The following is a 21,895-nucleotide window of genomic DNA, read 5'->3' on the forward strand; positions in this document are numbered from 1 at the left end:
CAATATTGTGAATATATCCAATATTTTCAGTGGCCCAGATTTTGGGAAAAGAGGAAGACCCAACAAGAGATAGATGGACACACACAAGGGGAAGGATCTTTGCTGCTTCTGCTTTCCCTGTAGTGACATGTTTTAATGCTCTGGGGAACATTTTTCCTTCCTAAAAATGTGCGTTATTTTTTTTTTTAAAGGGCAGCGACAAACTCACAAGGTTTGCAGACTGTTGCACACAGGCATCACACTTCTCACCTGCTGAAAGTATCTTGCCCCATGGAGACGTCAGTAGGCAAATCTCTGCTCGGGAGGTCCCTGTGCGGAAAGGCAGGTTACCATGGAAAGTGTTGAGGAAATTGGCATGTGCAAGGAAGGCTAACAGGGGAAGCAGCGGCACTCAAGCCTAAAGCAGGGCCCTGCGTGGATCCGAGCAGCATCCCTCTGTGTAAAATGGGCCAGTGCCCCAGAGGCCCTCTGCAAGTATACCTCTCTTGCATGGTGTAGTGGTTCAGAGCGGTGGTTTGGAGCGGTGGACTTTGATCTGGAGAACTGGGTTTGATTCCCCACTCCTCCTCATGAGTTGCGGATGCTGATTTGGTGAACGGATTTATTTCCCCACTCCTACACACGAAGCCAGCTGGGTGACCTTGGGCTAGTCACAGCTCTCTTAGAGCTCTCTCAGCCTCACCTACCTCCCAGGGTGTCTGTTGTGGGGAGGGGAAGGGAAGGTGGTTGTAAGTCTGTTTGATTCTCCCTTAAGTGGTAGAGCAAGTCGGCATATAAAAACCAACTCTTCTTCTTCTAGTCCTGCATCCTAAACTAGTTGCCCACTGAAGATGCTGCAAGTGGGCATTCACGGAGGCATAGCTTCTATCCTAGCAGGAACGCCATCCGGTGCGCAAGGAAGCATCTTTCCATTGCTACACTGACAGGAAGAAGTAGCAGTAGTAATGGAAGAAGATTGGTTTTTATATGCCGACTTTCTCTACCTTTTTAAGGAGAATCAAACCAGCTTACAATCTCCTTCCCCTCCTCTCCCCACAACAGACACCTTGTGAGGTAGGTGGGGCTGAGAGAGTTCGGAGAGAACTGTGACTGGCCCAAGGTCACCCAACAGGCTTCATGTAGAGGAGTGGGGAAACCAACCTGGTTCTCCAGATCAGAGTCCGCCGCTCCTAACCACTACACCATGCTGGGGGCGCTGCTGGACATAGGTATTGTTTTCTGCCCGGACAAGGAGCGCTTCCTTATGTGAGTCACAGTGGGAATCCCACATGGAAATAATCCAGTCTTTGTCCAATCTATGCTCAGTGGGAGTAGATTGGAGGAACTCTGCATAAGACTGCACTATCAGGGCCAGACTAAAAAATAGGATTTCTCCTTGCGGAGGGAGAAGAGGCTGCTGCCTCCCCGGGCACCAATTTTCCTGAGCTGAAATGGCCCAGCTGGAGAGTTACTTGCATAATTTTGGAGCTGTGCGTTTTGAAGCATGGAATACTCCATGTGCAGCTCCAAAGTTATGCAAATAACTCCCCAGCAGGGCTGTTTCAGCTCAGGAAAAAGGCACAAGGGAGACAGGAGCCCCCCTCCCCCCTCCCCATGGTGAAGTCAAGAACAAAACTGGGTCACCAGGGGCACAATTTCCCACAGTTACTGTGTGGCTGTGGGAAAAGCCAGCTGGGTCCAGGAACATAGACCTGACTCATTAGTAGGGTTGCCAGCTCTGGGTTGTGAAATACCTGGAGATTTGGGGGGTTGGAGCATGGGGAGGGCTAGATTTGGGGAGGAACTTTAGCAGGGTATAATGCCATAGAGTCCACCCTCCAAAGCTGCCATATTCTCCAGGGTATCTGATCTCTGTTGTCTGGAAATGAGATGAGAAGAAGAAGAGGAGGAGGAGGAGTTGGCTTTTATATGCCGACTTTCTCTACCGCTTAAGGGTGAATCAAACCGGCTTACAAACACCTTCCCTTCCCCTCCCCACAACAGACACACCCGGTGAGGTAGGTGGGTCTAAGAGAGCTCTAAGAGAGCTGTGACTAGCCCAAGGTCACCCAGTTGGCTTCATGTGGAGGGGTGGGAAACCAACCCGGTTCACCAGATTAGCTCATGGGGAGGAGTGGGGAATCAAACCTGGTTCTCCAGATCAGAGTCCACCGCTCCAAACCACCACTCTTAACCACTACACCATGCTGGCATGTAAGCTGCTTTGGTCCCCGTTGGGGAGAGGCAGGGTACAAATGAATTAAATAACTAAACTCTCTGAAATACCCGCTTCTCCAGGTCAGACTCCACCATTCCAAACCATTGCTCTTAACCACTACACTACAAAGAAGAGGAGGAGGAGGACGAGAATTCCCCGATTTTCTCTAGGGAGTCTCAAAGTGGCTTACAATCTCATTCCCTTCCTCTCCCCACAAGAGACACCCTGTGAGGTAGGTGGGGCTGAGAGAGGTCAGAGAAAACTGTGACTAGCCCAAGGTCACCCAGCAGGCTGCAGGTGGAGGAGTGGGGAAACCAACCCTGTTCACTAAATTAGAGTCTGCTCCTTTTAACCCCTACACCATGCTGGCTTAATACTGGGAGATCTCCAGGCCCCACCTGGAGGCTGGCAACCCCACTAATTAGGGAAAATATTGTGTTGTTTGGCCCTCACTTACTCAAGGACCTGAGCTGCCCAGGGCTGACAGAAGGGGCAAAAACACATGGGAGGTTTTGCCTTCGATTTGCTGTTCTCGAAATGCACACTTTCCCCAGCCAAATTCTCAAAACTCAAAAATAAACCCCCATGCAAAGTTTTGAGAATTCAGATGGGGAAAATGAGCATCTAGAGAGCAGCAAATCCAAGGCAAAACCTCCCATGCGTTTTCACCCAAGGATGCACAACTGCCCCTGGGGACAAGGTAGACCCTCCTTTTGTGTTGGGAGGGATCCCTGCGATGTTGGAGGGAGGGTGAAAAACTCTTTTATACACAGGGAAGGGAAAGGACTTATTTTTACAGGGACTGTATAGACCCACGGGCCATCTGCTGGCCAACATCAGAACAACACTGAATGGGTGATTGCAAAACTCAAATAATTTGTAGATAAAATATATACAGCACTAGAAGTGTGAGCAACACATCTCATTGCCCTTAAACCCAGCTGCATCCCAGAGTTTATGACTGTCAAAAAAAATTACCAGTGCCTAGTAGAATTTTTCTCACCTGCTGTAAGAGTCATCTGGTCTTTTCCTAATACATTCCTTGCTGGTAAAGTCTCTGAGCAAAAAAAGAAGTGAATAATCATACTGTGGTTTTTTTACATTCCCAGCTGGACCCGCCCCGAAAAGCGATGGGAGTTTTAAAACAAACCATTAGAAAACAAGTAAAAAAATACTGAGTTTTCACCTAGTAAAGGTACCTAACTGTAATGGAAAGTGCCCAGGGATTTTGGTGGCGGTGGTCTAATCTCCACCGGTGACTGGCTGAATGGCTCTAGTGTTATGGATGGGAATCTCTAGCTGCTGTCGGCTCTATGGATCTCTTTCTCTCTGGTTGTGATCGGTTTGGATGCTGAGCGTTGAGAGGATCAGGGACCAAGCAAGGCCTAAAGAATTTAAAGTAGCAAAATGTGGTGCCTAGGAAAGGAACAGACAGAGGCCTATAAAGGTACCAGGGCAAGGGAAGCAGATAATCTAGGGAAAGAGAAGAAGAAAAGTTGGTTTTTATGTGCCGACTTTCTCTACCTTTTTAAGGCGTTTCAATGTGGCTTATAATCTCCTTCCTCTCCCCACAACAGACACTTGTGAAGTAGGTGGGGCTGAGAGAGTTCAGAGAGAACTGTGAGTAGCCTAAGGTCACCCAGCAGGCTTCATGTGTAGAAGTGGGGAACCAACCCGGTTCTCCAGATCAGAGTCCACTGTAGCATGGTGTAGTGGTTAAGACTGGTGGTTTGGAGTGGTGGACTCTGATCTCATGAACTGGGTTTGATTCCCCACTACCTCCACATGAGCGGCGGAGGCTAATCTGGTGAACTGGGTTGGTTTCCCCACCCCTCCACATAAAGCCAGCTGGGTGACCTTGGGCTAGTCACAGCTCTCTTAGCCCCACCTACGTCCCAGGGTGTCTGTTGTGGGGAGGGGAAGGGAAGGTGATTATAAGCCAGTCTGATTCTTCCTTAAGTGGTAGAGAAAGTCGGCATATAAAAACCAACTCTTCTTCACCAATACACCATGCTGTGGATTAGTGGAAGGCCGGGCTGGCGTCAGCATGCCCTGAAGTGGGGCAGCTGCCAGGGCCCAGAACCTCTGGTGGGGCCCACTGCCACTGACCCCACTGACATACCTCCCCTGTCACCCATAAGTGCCCATGCTGCCAACTCCCCAGTGTCGTTGAGGAAGGGCATGTGGGTGGTGACACTCTAGGGGCAACAGCAGCTGCACTCCCAGCTGCAGCCACTGGCCAGCACTGTTGAGGAAAAGGTGTGCAGGTGGTGCGGGCAACTGAGCATGGGCGGCGGGAGGGCTTGCAAGTGGAAGAAGGATGCACGAGCAGGTGGGGGGGGACGCAGATGTCTGTCTGCCCAGAGCCCCCCAAAACCTGGAACAGGCCCTGGGGTGGGGGGAGATTGGTTCTGAGGATTAAAAGGAAAAGGCCAACAGAAAAGGCAAGTAGAACTGGCAGAGATCACAGGCGGGAAGGAAAAATGTGCCTGGCTGGGAGGTACGAAGGTGAGAAAGGCTCACACATGGCTCTGAAATAACCCCCTGAATCTTTGGCTGCAGCCCTCCCCTTTCCAGTTCTGCCCCATGTGCCTCTCCATTGTGTTGTGGGGCCAAAACTATTCTGCAGAGTACCCACGTACAAGGGTAAGGGGGGATTTGTATTGGATCAGCCAATCAGAGACAGCAATCCTTGCCCGGCACTGTATCAGTAGCAACACAAAGCAGGAGTTCCGGGGCACTTTAGCAACCACCGTAGTCCTGTTTTTATTGAGCTTTATATAAAGCAGCAGCAGAGCCTCTTTGCCGCTGAATTGTTCATCTCTAAAACGGGTCACTTAAAACATCTTCAGGTGTTTGTTTGGATTATGCATGCTGTTTTCGAGCGTCAGAGGTCGCCTCGCTCTCCCCCTGCGTTTCCCCATGTTTTCAAATTCGAGATAACAGGCCCTTCAAAACGCGGGGAAATGCAGGGGGAGAGCGAGGGGATCTCTGATAGTCGGAAGCGGCATGCATAATCACAACAAAGACCCCAAATCGTCAGAGAGGTGACTGCGAGGGAAACAGCCATGCATAAAATACCCTCCTTCCCTTCCTGTGCCCCTCTGTGCTCTCTCTCTCTCTCTCTCTCTCTCCTGGTGGACCTGCAAGGAGCAAGACGTATCTACAGGTCTCTCCTGCAGAAGCCGTGCCATTTTAATGGCACACACATGCAGCCAGATTAGCTGGCTGCTTGTGATAGGGAACAGTATCCTTTAGATTAGGCTTCTCTCTTTCCCTTCGACTGCAGCACGGATGTGAACTGAATCTATAAATGTAAGTCTTACCTTTTTGTAATATACTCCCTTGGAATCATAAAATCACAGAGTTGGAAGTGACCACCAGGGTCATCTAGTCCACCCCCTGCACAATGCAGGAAATTCACAATTACCTCCCCCTATTTACTGCACGTATATCTGTTTACTGCACATGATACCATGCCTCTATAACTGCGCAACTTTGCTGAATAAATTAATACATATCCCCCCAATCCTTAGCACACCCTTACAGAGTATTGCTCGCGGTTTCCATCTGCGAGTCGCTCTCGCTGTCGCTTTCTCTCCCGGGGAGTATCGCAGCGGGGATTTCGTCGATTGTACTCCGCAATTCTTGGAGGAGGTGCTTTAAATCGTGCAACGGGTCCTCCTTCACCGAGTTGTCCCTGGACAACATCTGGGTGGAAACACAAATTTTAACAGTAAAGGCAGATGGGTTTGCCTTTCCATGACCACTTTGAAATGCGTCCCCAAAGAGTTTTATTATCCCCCCCAGCATTGGTTGGCTTCATATTGTTTTCTGGAAGGCATCCGGAAACAGAACCAACTGGTGAGAATGCTTATGTGGCTGAGTTAAGAACACACATTTTGGATCCCTTCCACACAAGAATTCTGCTGAGAATTAAAGGAAGCACATTACTCTTGCCAACGAACACATGAAGCTGCCTTATACTGAATCAGAACCTTGGTCTATGGAAGTCAGTATTTTCTGCCCCAGCTGGCACTGGCTCTCCAGTGTCTCAGGCAGAGGTCTTTCACGTTACCTACTTGCCTAGTCCCTTTAACTGGGGATGCCGGGGATAGAACCTGGGACCTTCTGTATACCAAGCAGAGGCTCTTCCACTGAGCCATGCCCCCCCCCCAATGGACCATGCGGAGAAATGGAAAACAGCCTCACAAATGTGGAAGCGTTCACAGGGCTGCAACCTTGGGTCATTTTTTTTTGTAATTGCTTTATTCCTTGAATCAATTAGCTAGCATGCACCCACACGCTAGTAATACAATAAACATACACTCATGATAGCTAAATTCAGAACATGAACTGACTAACAGGCTAGCACAAACTCATCACGTCTCAGAAGCGAAGCGAGGTCGGCCCTGGTTACTACGGGTTGAGTATCCCTAATTCGGACTGCTTGGGACCAGTAGTGGTCCGCATTTTGGATCTTTCTGTATTTTGGAATGTTTTGGAATTTTTGCATATACATGATGAGATATCTTGGGGATGGCATCCAAGTCCACCGAAATTCATTTATGTTTTATATATACTTTATAAACAAAGCCTGAATGTAATTTTAAACAATATTTTTAATAATTCTGTGTACATTGAACCATCAATGGCGCTGGTCAGGGCCTGTCAGTAATGCCTGCATGCCGGCTCAAAATTTTCAGTTTTTGGATCAGTCCGGGTATCGGATGTCCGGATAAGGGATACTTAACCTGTACCAGCGTGGTGTGGTGGTTAAGAGTGGTGGACTCTGATCTGGAGAACCGGGTTTGATCCCCCACTCCTCCACATGAGCGGCAGAGGCTAATCTGGCGAACTGGGTTGGTTTCCCCACTCCTCCACATGAAGCCAGCTGGGTGACCTTGGGCTAGTCACAGCTCTCTTAGAGCTCTCTCAGCCCCACCTACCTCACAGGGTGTCTGTTGTGGGAAGGGGAAGGGAAGGTGATTGTAAGCCGGTTTGAGTCTCCCTTAAGTGGTAGAGAAAGTCGGCATATAAAAACCAACTCTTCTTCTTCTACGTGGATGGGAGGCCACCTAGGAAGCCCAGGGTTGCTATGCAGAGGCTGGCAAAGGCACCTTGTTCATCTCTTGCTTTGCAAGCCCTAAGTTGGCTGCAACTTGGTGGTACTTGACCTATACTGCTCAGGGCATTTCACTGCCCCAATTGCCCTGGCTGGATCCAAGGTGAGCTCCAGAAAGATTAGGGTTGCCAACCTCCAGCTACTGTCAAAAATGAACAGCACTATGGCCTTAACCCAATTACTAAAAGTCCTACTTAATCTCAATGTGTGCTTTACAATTAGGGTACAGTATATGATTCATCATTTTAATTTACAATATACCACAAACAATATTGAACAAGTTGCCAACCTCCAGGTGCTAGCTGGAGATCTCCCGCTATTACAAATGATCTCCAGCTATCAAGATCAGTTCCCCTGGAGAAAATGGCCGCTTTGGCAACTGGACTCTACAGCATGCAAGTCCCTCTCATCCCTCCACCCTCCTCAGGCTCCTCCCCAAAAACCTCCCGCAGGTGACGAAGAGGGACCTGGCAACCCTAGGAGAGATACTTACAAGAGTCATGTGGCCGGCAAAGGCTTGGGAGGACGGAGCGCTGGGTGGGTGGGAGTGAGGCAGAACTGGATGGCGCGTCTTCATGGAAGAGGAGGACATGGTATAGCCAGGCCCCTGCAGCTCCTGTGGAAGAAGGAAATTGAGTCACAGGAAGAAAATCTCTCTTAAAAAAATAAAAAAAAAGGCTGAGGTTCCAGCAAAAGTCTTTAATAGGTGGTAGCCACGGAGACACGGTATCAATAATTTCTTGTAGATAGAAACCTTAGTGCTTTCTAACATAGTTTTGCTGGGATCACTGCCGTAATTGGCATGCGATAGTTGCCAAGGGTTACTCCTAGGGGTGCTGTGAGGATAAAAGGGGAGGAACATACGTGTGTTACTTTGAGTTCCCTAGAAAGAACAGAAAATGATGATCAACCATAATTTAGAAGAAGAATTGGTTTTTATATGCCGACTTTCTCTGCCACTTAAGGGAGAATCAAACCGGCTTACAAGCACCTTCCCTTCCCCACAACAGACACCCTGGGAGGTAGGTGGGGCTGAGAGAGCTGTGACTAGCCCAAGGTCACCCAGCTAGCTTCATGTGGAGGAGTGGGGAAACCAACCCGGTTCACCAGATTAGCCTCCGCTAATCTGTGGAGGAGCAAGGAATCAAACCCAGTTCTCCAGGTCAGAGTCCACCATTCCAAACCACCAGTCTTAACCACTACACCTTGCTGATGCAAGCCATAATTTAAATATTTATTTTATTTATATCTTGCCTTGCTCTCCAATGGCGACCCAAAGCGGCTTACATCATTTTCCTCTCCTCTATTTCATCCTCACAACAACCCTGTGAAGTGGGTTAGGCTGAGAGTGTGTGACTGGCCCAAGGTCACTCAGCAAGCTTCCATGGCAGAGCGGGGATTCAAACCTAGCCCAGTACTTTAACTACTACTCCACACCGGTGCTCTTTTACATGTGGGTTTGCATGAGAGAGAGAGATTTTAATTGGTTTAATTGTAAGAGTATGGACCAAAAGGAAAGGACTGAGATATAACCCATGGTTATGGGTGTGGTTGAAAGATGTGGATGAAACCATGGTTGAAAAGTTGTGGATATGTAACAAAATCAGATTGAAGTACATTTGGAAAAAAGGTCCAGTCGTAAGAGCACCTTTGGGTGCTTCTGGTGCCCTTCAGTGGAGCAGAAGACCTACTTTTACGTCCAAAGCGTGCTGAAGTTTGTAGCGCATCACTTCCTGCTCCTGCCGCTGCATGATGCACTGACACTCTGCAAACTGCATAGACGCCTGGAAGGAAGGAAGAACGTCAGAGACGATTATCCTTTACAACAGAACTTTTAGGTTGCAGCAGCAATATTTTGGAGACGTGGAGTTTCGGGGTAAAAGGAAAAAAAACTTTTGGGAAACCTATGAAATTTAATCCTGGCAAGACAGAGGTGCTCTGGGTAAGCAGAAAAGCAGACCAGGGACTTGAGATTATCTTCTGTCGTGGGTGGAGTTATACCAGTAGTCCTCTTGAAAAAAGCGCCTGTAAGACAGAGCTTTTCCACCAGGCCTGCAACTGAGGACAGCTGCGGGTGTCATTTTTACTGGCCTCCCTACACTTCCCCCCTTCTCATCATGAACTTGAAGGGGTGGCTCTCACAGTACAATTGGGATTTCAAGCGCCCTCTTGTTGTTTTGGAGGTTTTAGGTATTGTATTGTCAATTTTATTGTTACCAATTATTATTGTATGATTTTAACCGATGTTATGCGTCCTGACCCGGCTTGCTGGGGAGGAAGGGCTACAAATTCGATAAATAAATACATAAATAAGCCAGGTTCTCATCTTAGGAGTGCAGCTTGACACACCAATCACCTTAGAAAACCAGGTGGCTGCAGTGGTTTGGAGTCCTTTTGCCCAGCTCCAGCTGGTACGCCAGCTGCGCCCGTTTCCTGGCTCAATCTGATCGAGCCATAGTGATCGATGCCCTAATTACACCTAGACTGGACTACTGCAATGCGCTCTTCTTGGAGCTTCCCTTGAAGAGTGTTCAGAGACTGCAGTTAGCGCAGAATGCTGCGGCTAGACTGCTGGTCGGGGTCAGTTATTGGAATCATGTGACCCCAATCTTAACAGCAATTACACTGGCTTTTAATCTTCTTCCAAGCCCAATTCAAGATGTTGGTTTTGACCTTTGAAGGCTTGAGACCAGGAGACTGTCTTCTCCTGTATGTTCCTGCCCAGGAACAAGGACCACGGGGAGAGACACTCTTGACTGCCCCATCAACTGAAGAAGATGAAGAGTTGGTTCTTATATGCCGACTTTCTCTACCACTTAAGGAAGAATCAAACTGGCTTACAATCCCCTTCCCCTCTCCACAACAGACACCCTGTGAGTTAGGTGGGGCTGAGAGAGTGTGACTAGCTGGCTTCATGTGGAGGAGCGGGGATACTAACCTGGTTCACCAGATTAGCCTCTGCTGCTCCTGTGGAGGAGTGGGGAATCAAACCCGGTTCTCCAGATCAGAGTCCACAGCTCCAAACCACCACTCTTAACCACACCACCACACTGGCTCTCACCACTCAAGCCCCTCCCCATGCGGAAACCACTTGTCTAAGGATAAGGCCAACCCTGGAAAGAAACAGAAAGGCAAGACGGAAAAGCTACCTTTTCAAGGGCTGCCTCCATGGTAGCCAGTTTCTCTTTCATCCGTTTGTCTTGGGACCGCAGAATCTCCAGCTCCCCCATCATTTTGTTGTTTAAAGAAGCCACCGAGCTCAGCTCCTGGCTCAACTTGTTCCTCTCTTCTTTCAGGTAATGTTTCTCCTACACAGATGGAGGTGGAATGCACAGAATGGGAATCAGTAGATGATTTCTGAAGAACTTCAGCAAAAGACAACTTTGGGGGATGACCCGGTCTCCCAAGAGAAAAGACGCGATTCGACCGGCGAGTCAAGGTAATACCAGTCTGAGAGACTTTTCTGGAGGTCCACAGAACTTGCTTTTACTTATTTATTTACAGAATTTGTGCCCCCCCCTTTCTGCCCTTATGAGAGCTGCCGAGGCGACTAACCGTTTAAAACATGCATGATAAAAATCACATTTTAAAACCTTTAAAAATAAAAAAACAACAAAACCAAGCACATATAATTAAAATGATTTAAAAAAACAGCTGAAATGCATCCAAAACTAGGGTTGCCAGGTCCCTCTTCACAACTGGCAGGAGGTTTTTGGGGCAGAGTCTGAGGAGGGCGGGGTTTGGGGAGGGGAGGGACTTCAATGCCATAGAGTCCAATTGCCAAAGTGGCCATTTTCTCCAGGTGAACTGATCTCTATCAGCTGGAGATCAGTTGCAATAGCAGGATTTACACAAACAATCTTTCTTCTGCCTCTGCCATTCTATTGTGTGTGTGTAAAATGCCGTCAAGTTGCAGCCAATTTATGGCAACACTGTAGGGTTTACAAGGCAAGAGACTAACACAGTTGGTTTGCCATGCCTTCCTCTGCGTAGCAACCCTGGTATTCCTTGGTGGTCTCCCATCCAAGTACTAATACTAGCCAGGGCCAACCCCGCTTAGCTTCTGAGATCTGACGAGATCAGGCTAGCCTGGGCCATCTGGGTCAATTAGGACTTAAGAAGAAGAGTTGGTTTTCATATGCCGACTTTCTCTACCACTTAAGGAAGAATCAAACCAGCTTACAATCACCTTCCCTTCCCCTCCCACAACAGATACCCTGTGAGGTAGGTGGGACTGAGAGAGCTGTGACTAGCCCAAGGTCACCCAGCTGGCTTCATGTGGACGAGTGGGGAATCAAACCCGGTTCTCCGGATCAGAGTCCACCGCTCCAAACTACCGCTCTTAAACCCTACACCATGCCGGCTCCACACTAACCATTTAAAACGTACACATTTTAAAACCATTACAATCAGCCCCCCCTCAAAAGGCACATCATTAAAACAATTAAAAACAAAGATAGAATATATACAAAACAGAGTTAAAATATGTACAAAACATAAAACACCAGGGGAGGGGAGGGACGGTGGCCTTCAAAAATGCACACTTTCCCGTCCACGTGGTGTGTGAACAAACTTACTGCAATCTTTCCCAAAACGTCGTATCAAACTAACTTTGGAAAGACTGAAGCAAAGCAGGGGAAAACATGGAGAGCAGACAATTAGGGGATGATATCACGTACAAAGAAAACAAAAGTAACAACTACAGGAGAATTACACAACTTTAAGGATGACAATGAGGAAACTGAAATTGTTGAAGACTTTCTATTCCTCGGCTCCATCATCAACCGAAAGGGAGACTGCAGCCAAGAAATCAGAAGGAGATTGAGACTGGGAAGGGCAGCCATGAAGGAGCTAGAAAAGATTCTGAAGTGTAAGGATGTGTCACTGGCCACCAAGTTTACGTTAATTCATGCCATCATATTCCCTATTACTATGTATGGGTGTGAAAGCTGGACATTGAAGAAAGCTGATAGGAAGAAAGTAGACTCCTTTGAAATGCGGTGTCGGAGGAGAGTGTTACAGATACCATGGACCGCCAGAAAAACAAATCCGTGGGTTATAGATCAAATCAAGCCTGAACTGACCCTAGAAGCTAAAATGACTAAACTGAGGCTATCGTATTTTGGTCACATTATGAGAAGACAAGAGTCACTGGAGAAGACAATCATGATAGAAAAAGTTGAAGGCAGCAGGAAAAGAGGAAGACCCAACAAGAGATGGATGGACTCTATAAAGCAGGGGTGGGGAACCTTTTTTCTGCCAAGGGCCATTTGGATATTTATGACATCATTCACGGGCCATACAAAATTATCAACTTAAAAATTAGCCTGCTATATTTGGTCAAACATTTAGCCAAGAGGCACGACCGGAGATGGCTCGAAGTGTCTGCCACGTAGAGCGACTTGCTTTTGAGCTCTGCTGTCCCCAGCTGGACCCAAGAGATTCAGGCAGGGCAGTATCCTTCTGAGCTAGAGATAAGCCAGGACCCATGGAGGGCCAGATCAAATGATTTCGCGGGCCTTATACGGCCCCTGGGCCTGACGTTCCCCACCCCTGCTATAAAGGAAGCCACGACCCTCAATTTGCAAGATCTGAGCCAGGCTGTCAAAGTTAGGACATTTTGGAGGACTTTCATTCATAGGGTCGCCATGAGTTGGAAGCGACTTGATGGCACTTAACACACAAACACATCATGTATATGCTAAAAACAACAACACGCCCAGTTTGGCATCCAAACTAGAGCAAAATCTCCATGGGGAATCAACCTGAAATAAGCATTTAAAGCCATTTTGACCTTGGTCGCATTGGTCATGGCCTCCTCCAAGAACTTGATCTTGCTCTGCAAAGCGTCTATCTGTCCTCGCTTGGCTGTGATTTGCTTCTGCATCCCCATGGCAACCTTCATGGCTGTGAAAAGACACGATTCCCAATGCGTTAGTGGCATCTCGCTTTCATGAGGTCTTTAGAAACACTTTGCAGGGAACGGCTCGATTTGAACCCGGTAGCACCTCAGAGACCAACAAGATTTCCAGGCTATGAGTTTTTGGAGAGTCAAAGCATATCTGATGAAGGGAACCTGACTCTTGAAAGCTCATACCCCGAAAATCTTGCAGGTCTCTAAGGCGCTGCTAGACTCGCATCTAGCTGTTCTACTTCAATTGTGGAACTCCCTGCCCCAGGATGTGGTGAGAGCTGCCAACTTGGAAGGCTTGAAGAGGGAGTGGACATGTTCATGGAGGAGAGGGCTATCCATGGCTATTAGTAAAAATGGATACTAGTCATGATGCACACCTATTCTCTCCAGGATCAGAGGAGCATGCCTATTATCTTAGGTGCTGTGGAACACAGGCAGGATAATGCTACTGCGATCATCTTGTTTGTGGGCTTCCTAGAGGCACCTAGGAGCCCCGTGGCGCAGAGTGTTAAGCTGCAGTACTGCAGTCAAAAGCTCTGCTCACGACCTGAGTTCGATCCCGACGGAAGTCGGTTTCAGGTAGCCAGCTCAAGGTTGACTCAGCCTTCCATCCTTCCGAGGTCGGTGAAATGAGTACCCAGCTTGCTGGGGGTAAAGGGAAGATGACTGGGGAAGGCAATGGCAAACCACCCCGCAAAACAAAGTTTGCCTTGGAAACGTCAGGATGTGACGTCACCCCATGGGTCAGGAATGACCCGGTGCTTGCACAGGGGACCTTTACCTACCTAGAGGCACCTGGTTGGCCACTGAGTGAACAGGCTGCTGGACCTTATGGGCCTTGGTCTGATCCAGCATGGCCTTCCTTATGTACTGCAGTCCTATACAGCTACCCTGTGAAACTTTGCAGGTAACCCACTGGAGATCTGTGATTGCACAAGATGGGATTTTGCTGTTTCCCCTTCCTAACGATGGGACTCAGGCAACCATTTTGCATCTATGGATAAATGCATCTATCTAGTGAGCTAACAGAAAAGATGCAGACAAGAAATGCGACTTGCCATACCTGGCATGGATTCTACTTAGAACACCCGCATTTTTGACAGTTCCATCCTTAGATACTAAATGTGGCAAGATCTGGCCTTACCCTAAGGCCAATGTCAGGATCACGCATAATCTTTCTTTAAAATATTAATGTAAGTCTTTTAAAATCAACTTTTTCTATCTAAGAGGCAAAGTAGATTGCTGGGCATTACTAAAAATACAGCAACCTATTAAAAATAGCAATTAAAATTTAGTGCCAGGAGGAATTGGTAACGCATGAAGCTGCCTTTTATTGAGTTAGACCACTGGTCCATGTAGCCCAGTATTCTCTCCTTTGACTGGCCATGGCTCTCCAAGGTCCAGGACAGAGACCTTTCCCAGCCCTGCCAGTCAAGAGCCCTCTGCTACTGAGTCCCCTTTCCTACATCCTTCATTCTCAGCCTGAATAAATTATGGAAGTGAAGCAGGTAACACACTGGAGATCTGCAATTGTACACGGTGGGATTTTGCTGTTTCCATCTTGTTTTATTTGTTGTTGGGAAGTTGATTTTAAATATGTTTTAATCTAGGTTTTATATTGAATGTTGTGACACGCTCTGAGCCCAGCTTGCTGGGAATGAGGGTGGGATATAAATGTGAGGAAATAACGAAAGAAATAATATTTGCTTAATTTTCACTTGTGATTTGTTCTACTTCTGATTATGGAAAGATGCTGGAGAAAGGATGTCAATGTGCCCCCAAACTATTCAGAGTCTTGTTTGGTAACCCGGAGGGATGGTTACTTCATCTGCCTTTTGCAAAGACATCTGTAGGGGACCCCCAACGTGGTGCCCGTGGGTGCCATGGAGCCTGCCGACACCTTTTCTGGTGCCCGCCAAGTGTTTTTAAGAAGTGGGCAGGGCCAGGTAAGCCGTGGCAATCGTTTTATGGCTGGCTCCGCCTCCTGCAGCAGTCATTCTGCGGCAGCCATTTTGTTGCTGTGCCCACTGTGCCGTGTCAGAATTCCAAATGTGCCCACAGGCTCGAAAGGTTCGGTGATCTATCCTGTCATTCACAAGGCATTATAATAGAGATACATCTGCCTCAGTAGAAGTTGATACTCCAAAAGATTCTTCTCCCAGCATGCCTGTGATGATGCAATTTTGCAAGATCCTTCACAGGAATATCCTCTTCCATTGATGGGGAATGAGACACTGGACTTAGAAGGAGTTGGTTTTGATATGCCGACTTTCTCTACCACTTAAGGAAGAATCAAACTGGCTTACAATCACCTTCCCTTCCCCACAACAGACATCCCGTGAGGTAGGTGGGGCTGAGAGAACTGTGACTGGCCCAAGGCCATCCAGCTGGCTTCGTGGGTAGGAGTGGGGAAACAAATCCAGTTCACCAGATTAGCCTCCGCCACTCATGTGGAGGAGTGGGGAATCAAACCCGGTTCTCCGGATCAGAGTCCACTGCTCCAAACCACCGCTCTTAACCACTACACCATGCTGCCTCTTATTTTGAGAGTTTTTTTACTATGGATTGAAGGATATCCCGTCCCAGTATTTTCTGTAAAAAAACAGACCTTCATCTTTACATGTGACTGGGTAAGACACATGGATGTATTCTGGACCTGAGAATTCACCGCTGAAGAGCTCTAGCCCGCCTAAGAGAATTATAGTTTCTAGCAGAAAAGGACTATTAAAGCTGTTAACATTTCTAGTGTAGGTAGGCCCCAAGGACCTATTTGGGAACCACTGGCTGTGACTATCCTTAGCTATGTGGAGTTTCATTCCCAGCAACATTTTGCCTTTATATGGAATGCTCAGGTCTAATTCAGGGTTATCCTTACTATGTTCCCATGAGAAAATTAGAATAAAAAAGAAGTAAAAAAAAAACACACACACACACACATACACAATGAAACCAACATATACATTCCCCTCTTGCAAACAAAATCAGCCTCTACAAAAAGAAATAATGCTTCTGTGATTACCATGGCCATCAGACCCTTCCATCGTCTTTACGGTGGTTCTGGTTTGCTCTAGTTCAATCTGAGCGGATTTGAGTTGCACTTTCAGCTTGCTCACAGTGGCTTCCAGCTCTTCGCTTTTTATTCGGTATTCGTTCCTTACAGCATCCGACTGATCTGCAAGGGGTCAGAGACGGTATTAAGCCCTTTTACCATGGGCCGAACACATGCCTTTGGGATAAGCAGCATGCTGTCAATACACATCTGTCACGGCCCAATCGTAGTGTTGCCAGGTCATTCTTCGCCACTGGCGGGAGGTTTTTAGGGCGGAGCTTGAGGAGGGCAGCGTTTGCGGGAGGGGAGGGACTTCAATTCCATGGAGTCCAATGGCCAAAGCGGCCATTTTCTCCAGGTGAACTGATCTCTATCAGCTGGAGATCAGCTATAATAGCAGGAGATCTCCAGCTAGTACCTGAAGGTCGGCAACCCTACCCAGTTGGGGAGGAAGCGGTATCCAGAGGGTCAGAAGCAGAAAAGTAAGACAGGGTAGTAACGAGAGTAAGGCAGACAAGGTTGCCAACTCCAGGTAGTGGATGGAGATCTCCTGAGATTACAACTGATCTCGAAGCGACAGAAATCATTCACCTGGAGAAAAGGGCCGCTCTGGAAGGTAGACTCCACGGCATTAGTTCTAAAAGACCCGACTTCAAAAAGGTTGTGGATGGAATGGAGCAGGTGCAGAGGAGAATGATGAATATGATCAGGGGCCTGGAGACCAAGCCCTACGAGGAAAGGCTGAGGGACTTGGGAATGTTTGTCTGGAGAAGATGAGGTTGCTCTCTTTAAGTATTTAAAGGACTGTCACTGAGGGGAGGGAAGGGTTCCTGTTGGCAGCAGAGGATAGGACTCGCAAGAATGGGTTTAAATTGCACCCACCCTTGCCTCTCGGGCTGCCAGGAGAAACAGCAGGGGGCAGAAATGACATCTGGATAGACACTGGCATCACATCTGGGTAAAACCTGGACGTGACGTCAGATGACACTCTAGAAACTCTATGGCCATTTATGCATGGTCAATTTTGAAGCTCGTTCAAAGCTCTTTTTAAAAATACGACTTTAAAAATGCCTGTTCACGGTCCCGACTCAAAAGGAGAAATTCCACCCACCCCCCACTCGCTTGCTCCTTCTTTTGTTTGCATAGCCATTAGCATGCGCACAGCTAACGTGGCGCTGTTGTTTTGCATGGTTCCCCCTCTGGTTATTCTTTTCAGCAGCGCAGAGCAAAGACAAAAGGTTGCGTTAAGTAGGATCTTTTGTAATGCGAAGCAGGTCTGGGCTGGCTTCGCAGTCACTTCCGGAATGATGGTTCAGTGTGCAAAATTCAAAAAAATCTGCGGGGCAATTCAGCCTGGAATACGCTGCTCATTACCATGCAAAAACGGCCTCTATGTTAGTACCATCGCTTTCAGAGCATCTGCTGACAAGCTGATGTTGTGTCCAGGTTTTTGCCCATCCGTGACGTTGGTACATAGCCCAACACCATTTCCAAAACCTTGCCATGCCTCCGGTGCCTGACATCCCTAGATCACAGAGAAAGGCAATAATGTGAAGACAAGAAGGAAGATGGGGAACATGGCCATCGGATGCTCTTTACCCGCAAGCGAAGCAAGCTCAAGTTGACTGGATTTGACTTCAGTCACCAGTTCGTCTCGTTCCAACATTAGCTCTTTCATGCTTCGAAGCCGCTCGGCGTTCAAGTTTACCAGTTTAACCCTGTCCAGCTCCATCTCGCTCACGCTGGCCTCCAGTTCACGAATCCGGCTGTCTTTCTTGTCCTGAGAAACCTATGGAAGCAAACCCATTCTCACTTTGGTACTTTGCATTTTCTACGGCAGAGATAAAAGCCAGCAGTCTTGCAATTAATCCACGGTCATTTTCAAGCATATTTCTATCACCTGACCACATGTATCCATTGTCAAGTCATCCGTGGACTGAAAGAAAAAAAAAACTTCACATCTTCTCCAAACCCAATTAATTGGAAATTATTTTTGCCAAAAGCAACAGGCAAACAGAAGAAATTAGGATAGGAAAAGGCATGTTGCTTGACGGGCAGTGTGATGATTTAGGTGCTCAACATGCTGCTCAAATACTGATAAACCAGGCTATATATGACCAGATAGCCTCAGTTTAGTCACTAACCTACCATGACAGTGTGAAAGTAACAGGAAAATCAGAGCCCTGTGGCACAGTGGGGGTTACCGCACTTTGTATTCCCAGCGATGTATTAAGAGTTTGACAATGTTATAAAAAACATTGCTTTAAAAGTGTTTTTGGATACCACGGCTTATAGTTGGAAGACATCTTCACAGCTAAAGGAGCCAAACAAAGTGCTAACAGTATTTTTTATAACGTTTTCAAACTCTTAATACATCGATGGGAAAAACCTAGAAAGTGCGAACAGTATTTTTTATAAAATTTTCAAACTCTTAATACATCGCTGGGAATACAAGTATGGTAACAGCCAGAGTGGTAAGCTGCAGTACTGCAGTCAAAAGCTCTGCTCACGACCCGAGTTTATGAGAAGACAAGAGTCACTGGAAAAGGCGGTCATGCTAGGAAAAGTCGAGGGCAGCAGGGAAAGAGGAAGATTCAACAAGAGATGGATTGACTCAATAAAGGAAGCCAGAGCCCTCAATTTGAAAGATCTGAACAAAGCTTTCAAAGGGCAAAAACGCACTGTCGCTTTAGCCTCCTTTATTCCGTTTCAGCCAGGATTCAGCCAGTATAGAACGCACGTTCAGTGAAACGCATGCATTCGATCCTGGCTGAATCCTGGCTGAAACAGGGAATAAAGGAGGCTAAAGCGACTGTGCGTTTTCGCCCAATGATAGGACATTTTGAAGGACATTGATTCATAGGGTCGCCATGAGTCGGAAGCGACTTGGCGGCACTTAACACACACATACAACCAGATGTACTTCGTGTTGTTAAATCAGTAAAAGAAGTTTAGGTTTGATAGGAAAAAATATGTATTACATATATTTCTATATTTCCCCAAACCTTTTTTCCTGGGAAAAAATGTTTTTTCTCATGGCTTCAAAATTTCTGAAAGTTTTACATCCCCCTCCCCACTAAATAAGATGGTAGATGTAGTGATAGTGAAAACATACAAACCTTAAGGTCTTGGAGCTCCTGTTTCTTGTCGTTGATTTCTCTCAAAAGGTGGGACTTCTCCATCTCCATGGCGCCCGCCGTCCGGCCGTGCTGGCCCACGATCTGGGTCATGTTGTCGATCTGCTTCCGCAGGATCTCGATCACCTTCTCCTTCTCTTTCACCTGCAGCGTCAGGGCCTCGCAGTCAGACTGCAGGCCCCGCAGGTGGTCGCCCTCGTTCTTCAGCTGCTGGAGCTCCTGCAGTTTGCTGTCCACCCGTCCTCGAAGCTTGTGGATCTCGTCGTTGGTCAGCTCGATCACCCTCTCCTTCTCCTGCAGGCATGCCGTCAGCTCGGCCACTTGCCTATCCGCGGACTCCAGGCTGATCTTCTTCTCCGTCAGCTCCTCGACGACCCTGCGGAGCATTTCTTTGGTGGACTCTTGCTGGGCGATCACGCTGGCCACCTTCTCCAGGCTTTCGTTCTTCTCTCTCATCGCGGACATCTGAGGCGAAAGTTATTTCCCAATTAAGAAGAGTTGGTTTTTATATGCCGACTTTCTCTACCACTTAAGGAAGACTCTACCACTTAAGGCTTACAATCACCTTCCCTTCCCCTCCCCACAACAAACACCCTGTGAGGTAGGTGGGGCTGAGACTGACTTGCCCAAGGCCACCCAGCTGGCTTTATGGGGAGGAGTGGGGAAACAAATCCAGTTCACCAGATTAGCCTTCTCCGCTCATGTGGAGGAGTGGGGAATCAAACCCCATTCTCCAGATCAGAGTCCACCGCTCCAAACCACCACTCTTAACCACTACACCTCGCTGGTGTAGTGGTTAAGGTAAAGGTAGTCCCCTGTGCAAGCGCTGGGTCATTACTGACTCATGGGGTGACGTCACATCCTGACGTTTCCTAGGCAGACTGTGTTTACAGGGTGGTTTGCCATCACCTTCCCTAGTTGTCTACACCAAAGCTTCTTAAGCTGTGGGTCACAACCCCGTATGGGGTCACATAACTGAATGTGGGGGTCACGGAAAATTTGGCAACAGTATGCAAATTTGCTTTCGTCTTTAGTAAATGGTAAATTATATGTATACCAAAAATTGTTTTAAAATAAATTTCTTTATGATTTATTAGTAGTAAATGTTTGATTTGTGTACCTATTTTATATGATTAATTGATCACTTTTGGGGGTGAAGGATGCCTCCAAAGTTTAATTCGGGGGACGGGGGGGAGGAATGCTGACTTGGCTTCTAGCATTTTGGAAGCCCCACTATAGCAGTGGTTCCCAAACTGTGCTCCACGGAGCACTTGGTGATCTGTGAAACATCTCCTAGCGCTCCGTGAAGAGATAGAAAAGAAAAATACTACTGTCATTTGGTTTAGTATATAGGTGCTAGGTGAAAATTAGTGCTCTGTGACTTAATTTCTCTCCTGAAAAGTGCTCCGTGACTCAAAGGCCATTTATGCTTGGTAATTAGCAGCGCGTTCCAGACTGAAGTGCCCCGCATATTTTTTCAAGTTTTTCACGCTGAACCGTCATTCAGGAAGTGACTGCGAAGCCGGCGCATACCAGCTTCGCAAATCTTAAGAGCCCCTTTAACATGACCTTTTGTCGGTTCTTGTAGGTTATCCGGGCTGTGTAACCTACAAGAACCGATGAACTCTGACCGTGAAAGCCTTCGACAATGACCTTTTGTGTTTGCTCTGCCCCCGTCTCGAAGAATCCCCTCAAGGAAGCATGCAAAATCACAGCCGCGTGTTAGCTATGCAAACGGTGGTTTCTAATGGAAGGAACGAAGGAGCAGGAAAGTGGAAGGAGGGGTAGAATTTCTCCTTTTGGGTCGGGACCACGAATAGGCATTTTAAAGGTCTTTTAAAAGAGAGATTTGAGCGAACATCAAAATTGATCCTGCATAAATGGTCAAAAAATTTGGGAACCGCTGCACTATAGAAACTATGGGATGTCCATTCCCTGTCGACTTAACAGGATTTCTATTTCCCTTGGCTTCGGCTGCCCCTCTTGACCTGGCGTTCCGCTTGGTCCTGATACTCCATCTTCACAGAGTTGACTATGGAATCCATGCGCTGCAGCTCCATGTTCTTGCTGTCCAGCTCTCTCCGCAGGTGGTCGATGGTGATGTTGCTGCCAGTGTCCCGATCCCAGAGCCGCTTATTTTGCTCCTTTTCCAACTTCAGCTCCGTATCTTTCTTGTGCAGCTCAGCCTGCGAGGCAAGACATACTTATTGCAAGAGGAAAAAGCAGTTCGAAGAAGGAAATGTTTGAGGCTTAGAGAGACTGTTGCAGTAGCAATGATCTCATCCCCATAAGAACATAAGAAAGGCCCTGCTGGATCAGGCCAAGGGCCATCAAGTCCAGCAGTCTGTTCGCACAGTGGCCAGCTATGTGCCTCTAGGAAACCCCCAAACAAGACAACTGCAGCAGCTTTCTCCTGCCTGTGTTCCACAGCACCTAATATATTCGGCATGCTTCTCTGATCCTGGAGAGAATA

The 21,895-nt window shown here is 47.5% G+C and overlaps 1 protein-coding gene across 1 annotated transcript in view; it reads right to left on the minus strand.

Annotated features, from left to right (window-relative positions):
• CCDC158 (coiled-coil domain containing 158) overlaps positions 1-21,895 on the minus strand; it is a 53,467-nt gene that overhangs the window by 8,795 nt on the left and 22,777 nt on the right. Inside the window, exons 10-20 of the mRNA XM_056855786.1 lie at positions 21,411-21,608; positions 19,405-19,887; positions 17,885-18,074; positions 16,256-16,408; positions 13,117-13,229; positions 10,472-10,630; positions 9,014-9,106; positions 7,816-7,938; positions 5,745-5,908; positions 3,201-3,254; positions 250-309 (exon numbers count right to left, since the gene is read on the minus strand). Coding sequence (XP_056711764.1) covers positions 250-309; positions 3,201-3,254; positions 5,745-5,908; positions 7,816-7,938; positions 9,014-9,106; positions 10,472-10,630; positions 13,117-13,229; positions 16,256-16,408; positions 17,885-18,074; positions 19,405-19,887; positions 21,411-21,608 — 1,790 coding nt within the window. The remainder of the gene's footprint in view (positions 1-249; positions 310-3,200; positions 3,255-5,744; positions 5,909-7,815; positions 7,939-9,013; positions 9,107-10,471; positions 10,631-13,116; positions 13,230-16,255; positions 16,409-17,884; positions 18,075-19,404; positions 19,888-21,410; positions 21,609-21,895) is intronic.

Source organism: Euleptes europaea, chromosome 9 (genome assembly GCF_029931775.1).
Source record: "Euleptes europaea isolate rEulEur1 chromosome 9, rEulEur1.hap1, whole genome shotgun sequence".
In the NCBI taxonomy this organism is placed as follows: Eukaryota; Metazoa; Chordata; class Lepidosauria; order Squamata; family Sphaerodactylidae; genus Euleptes; species Euleptes europaea.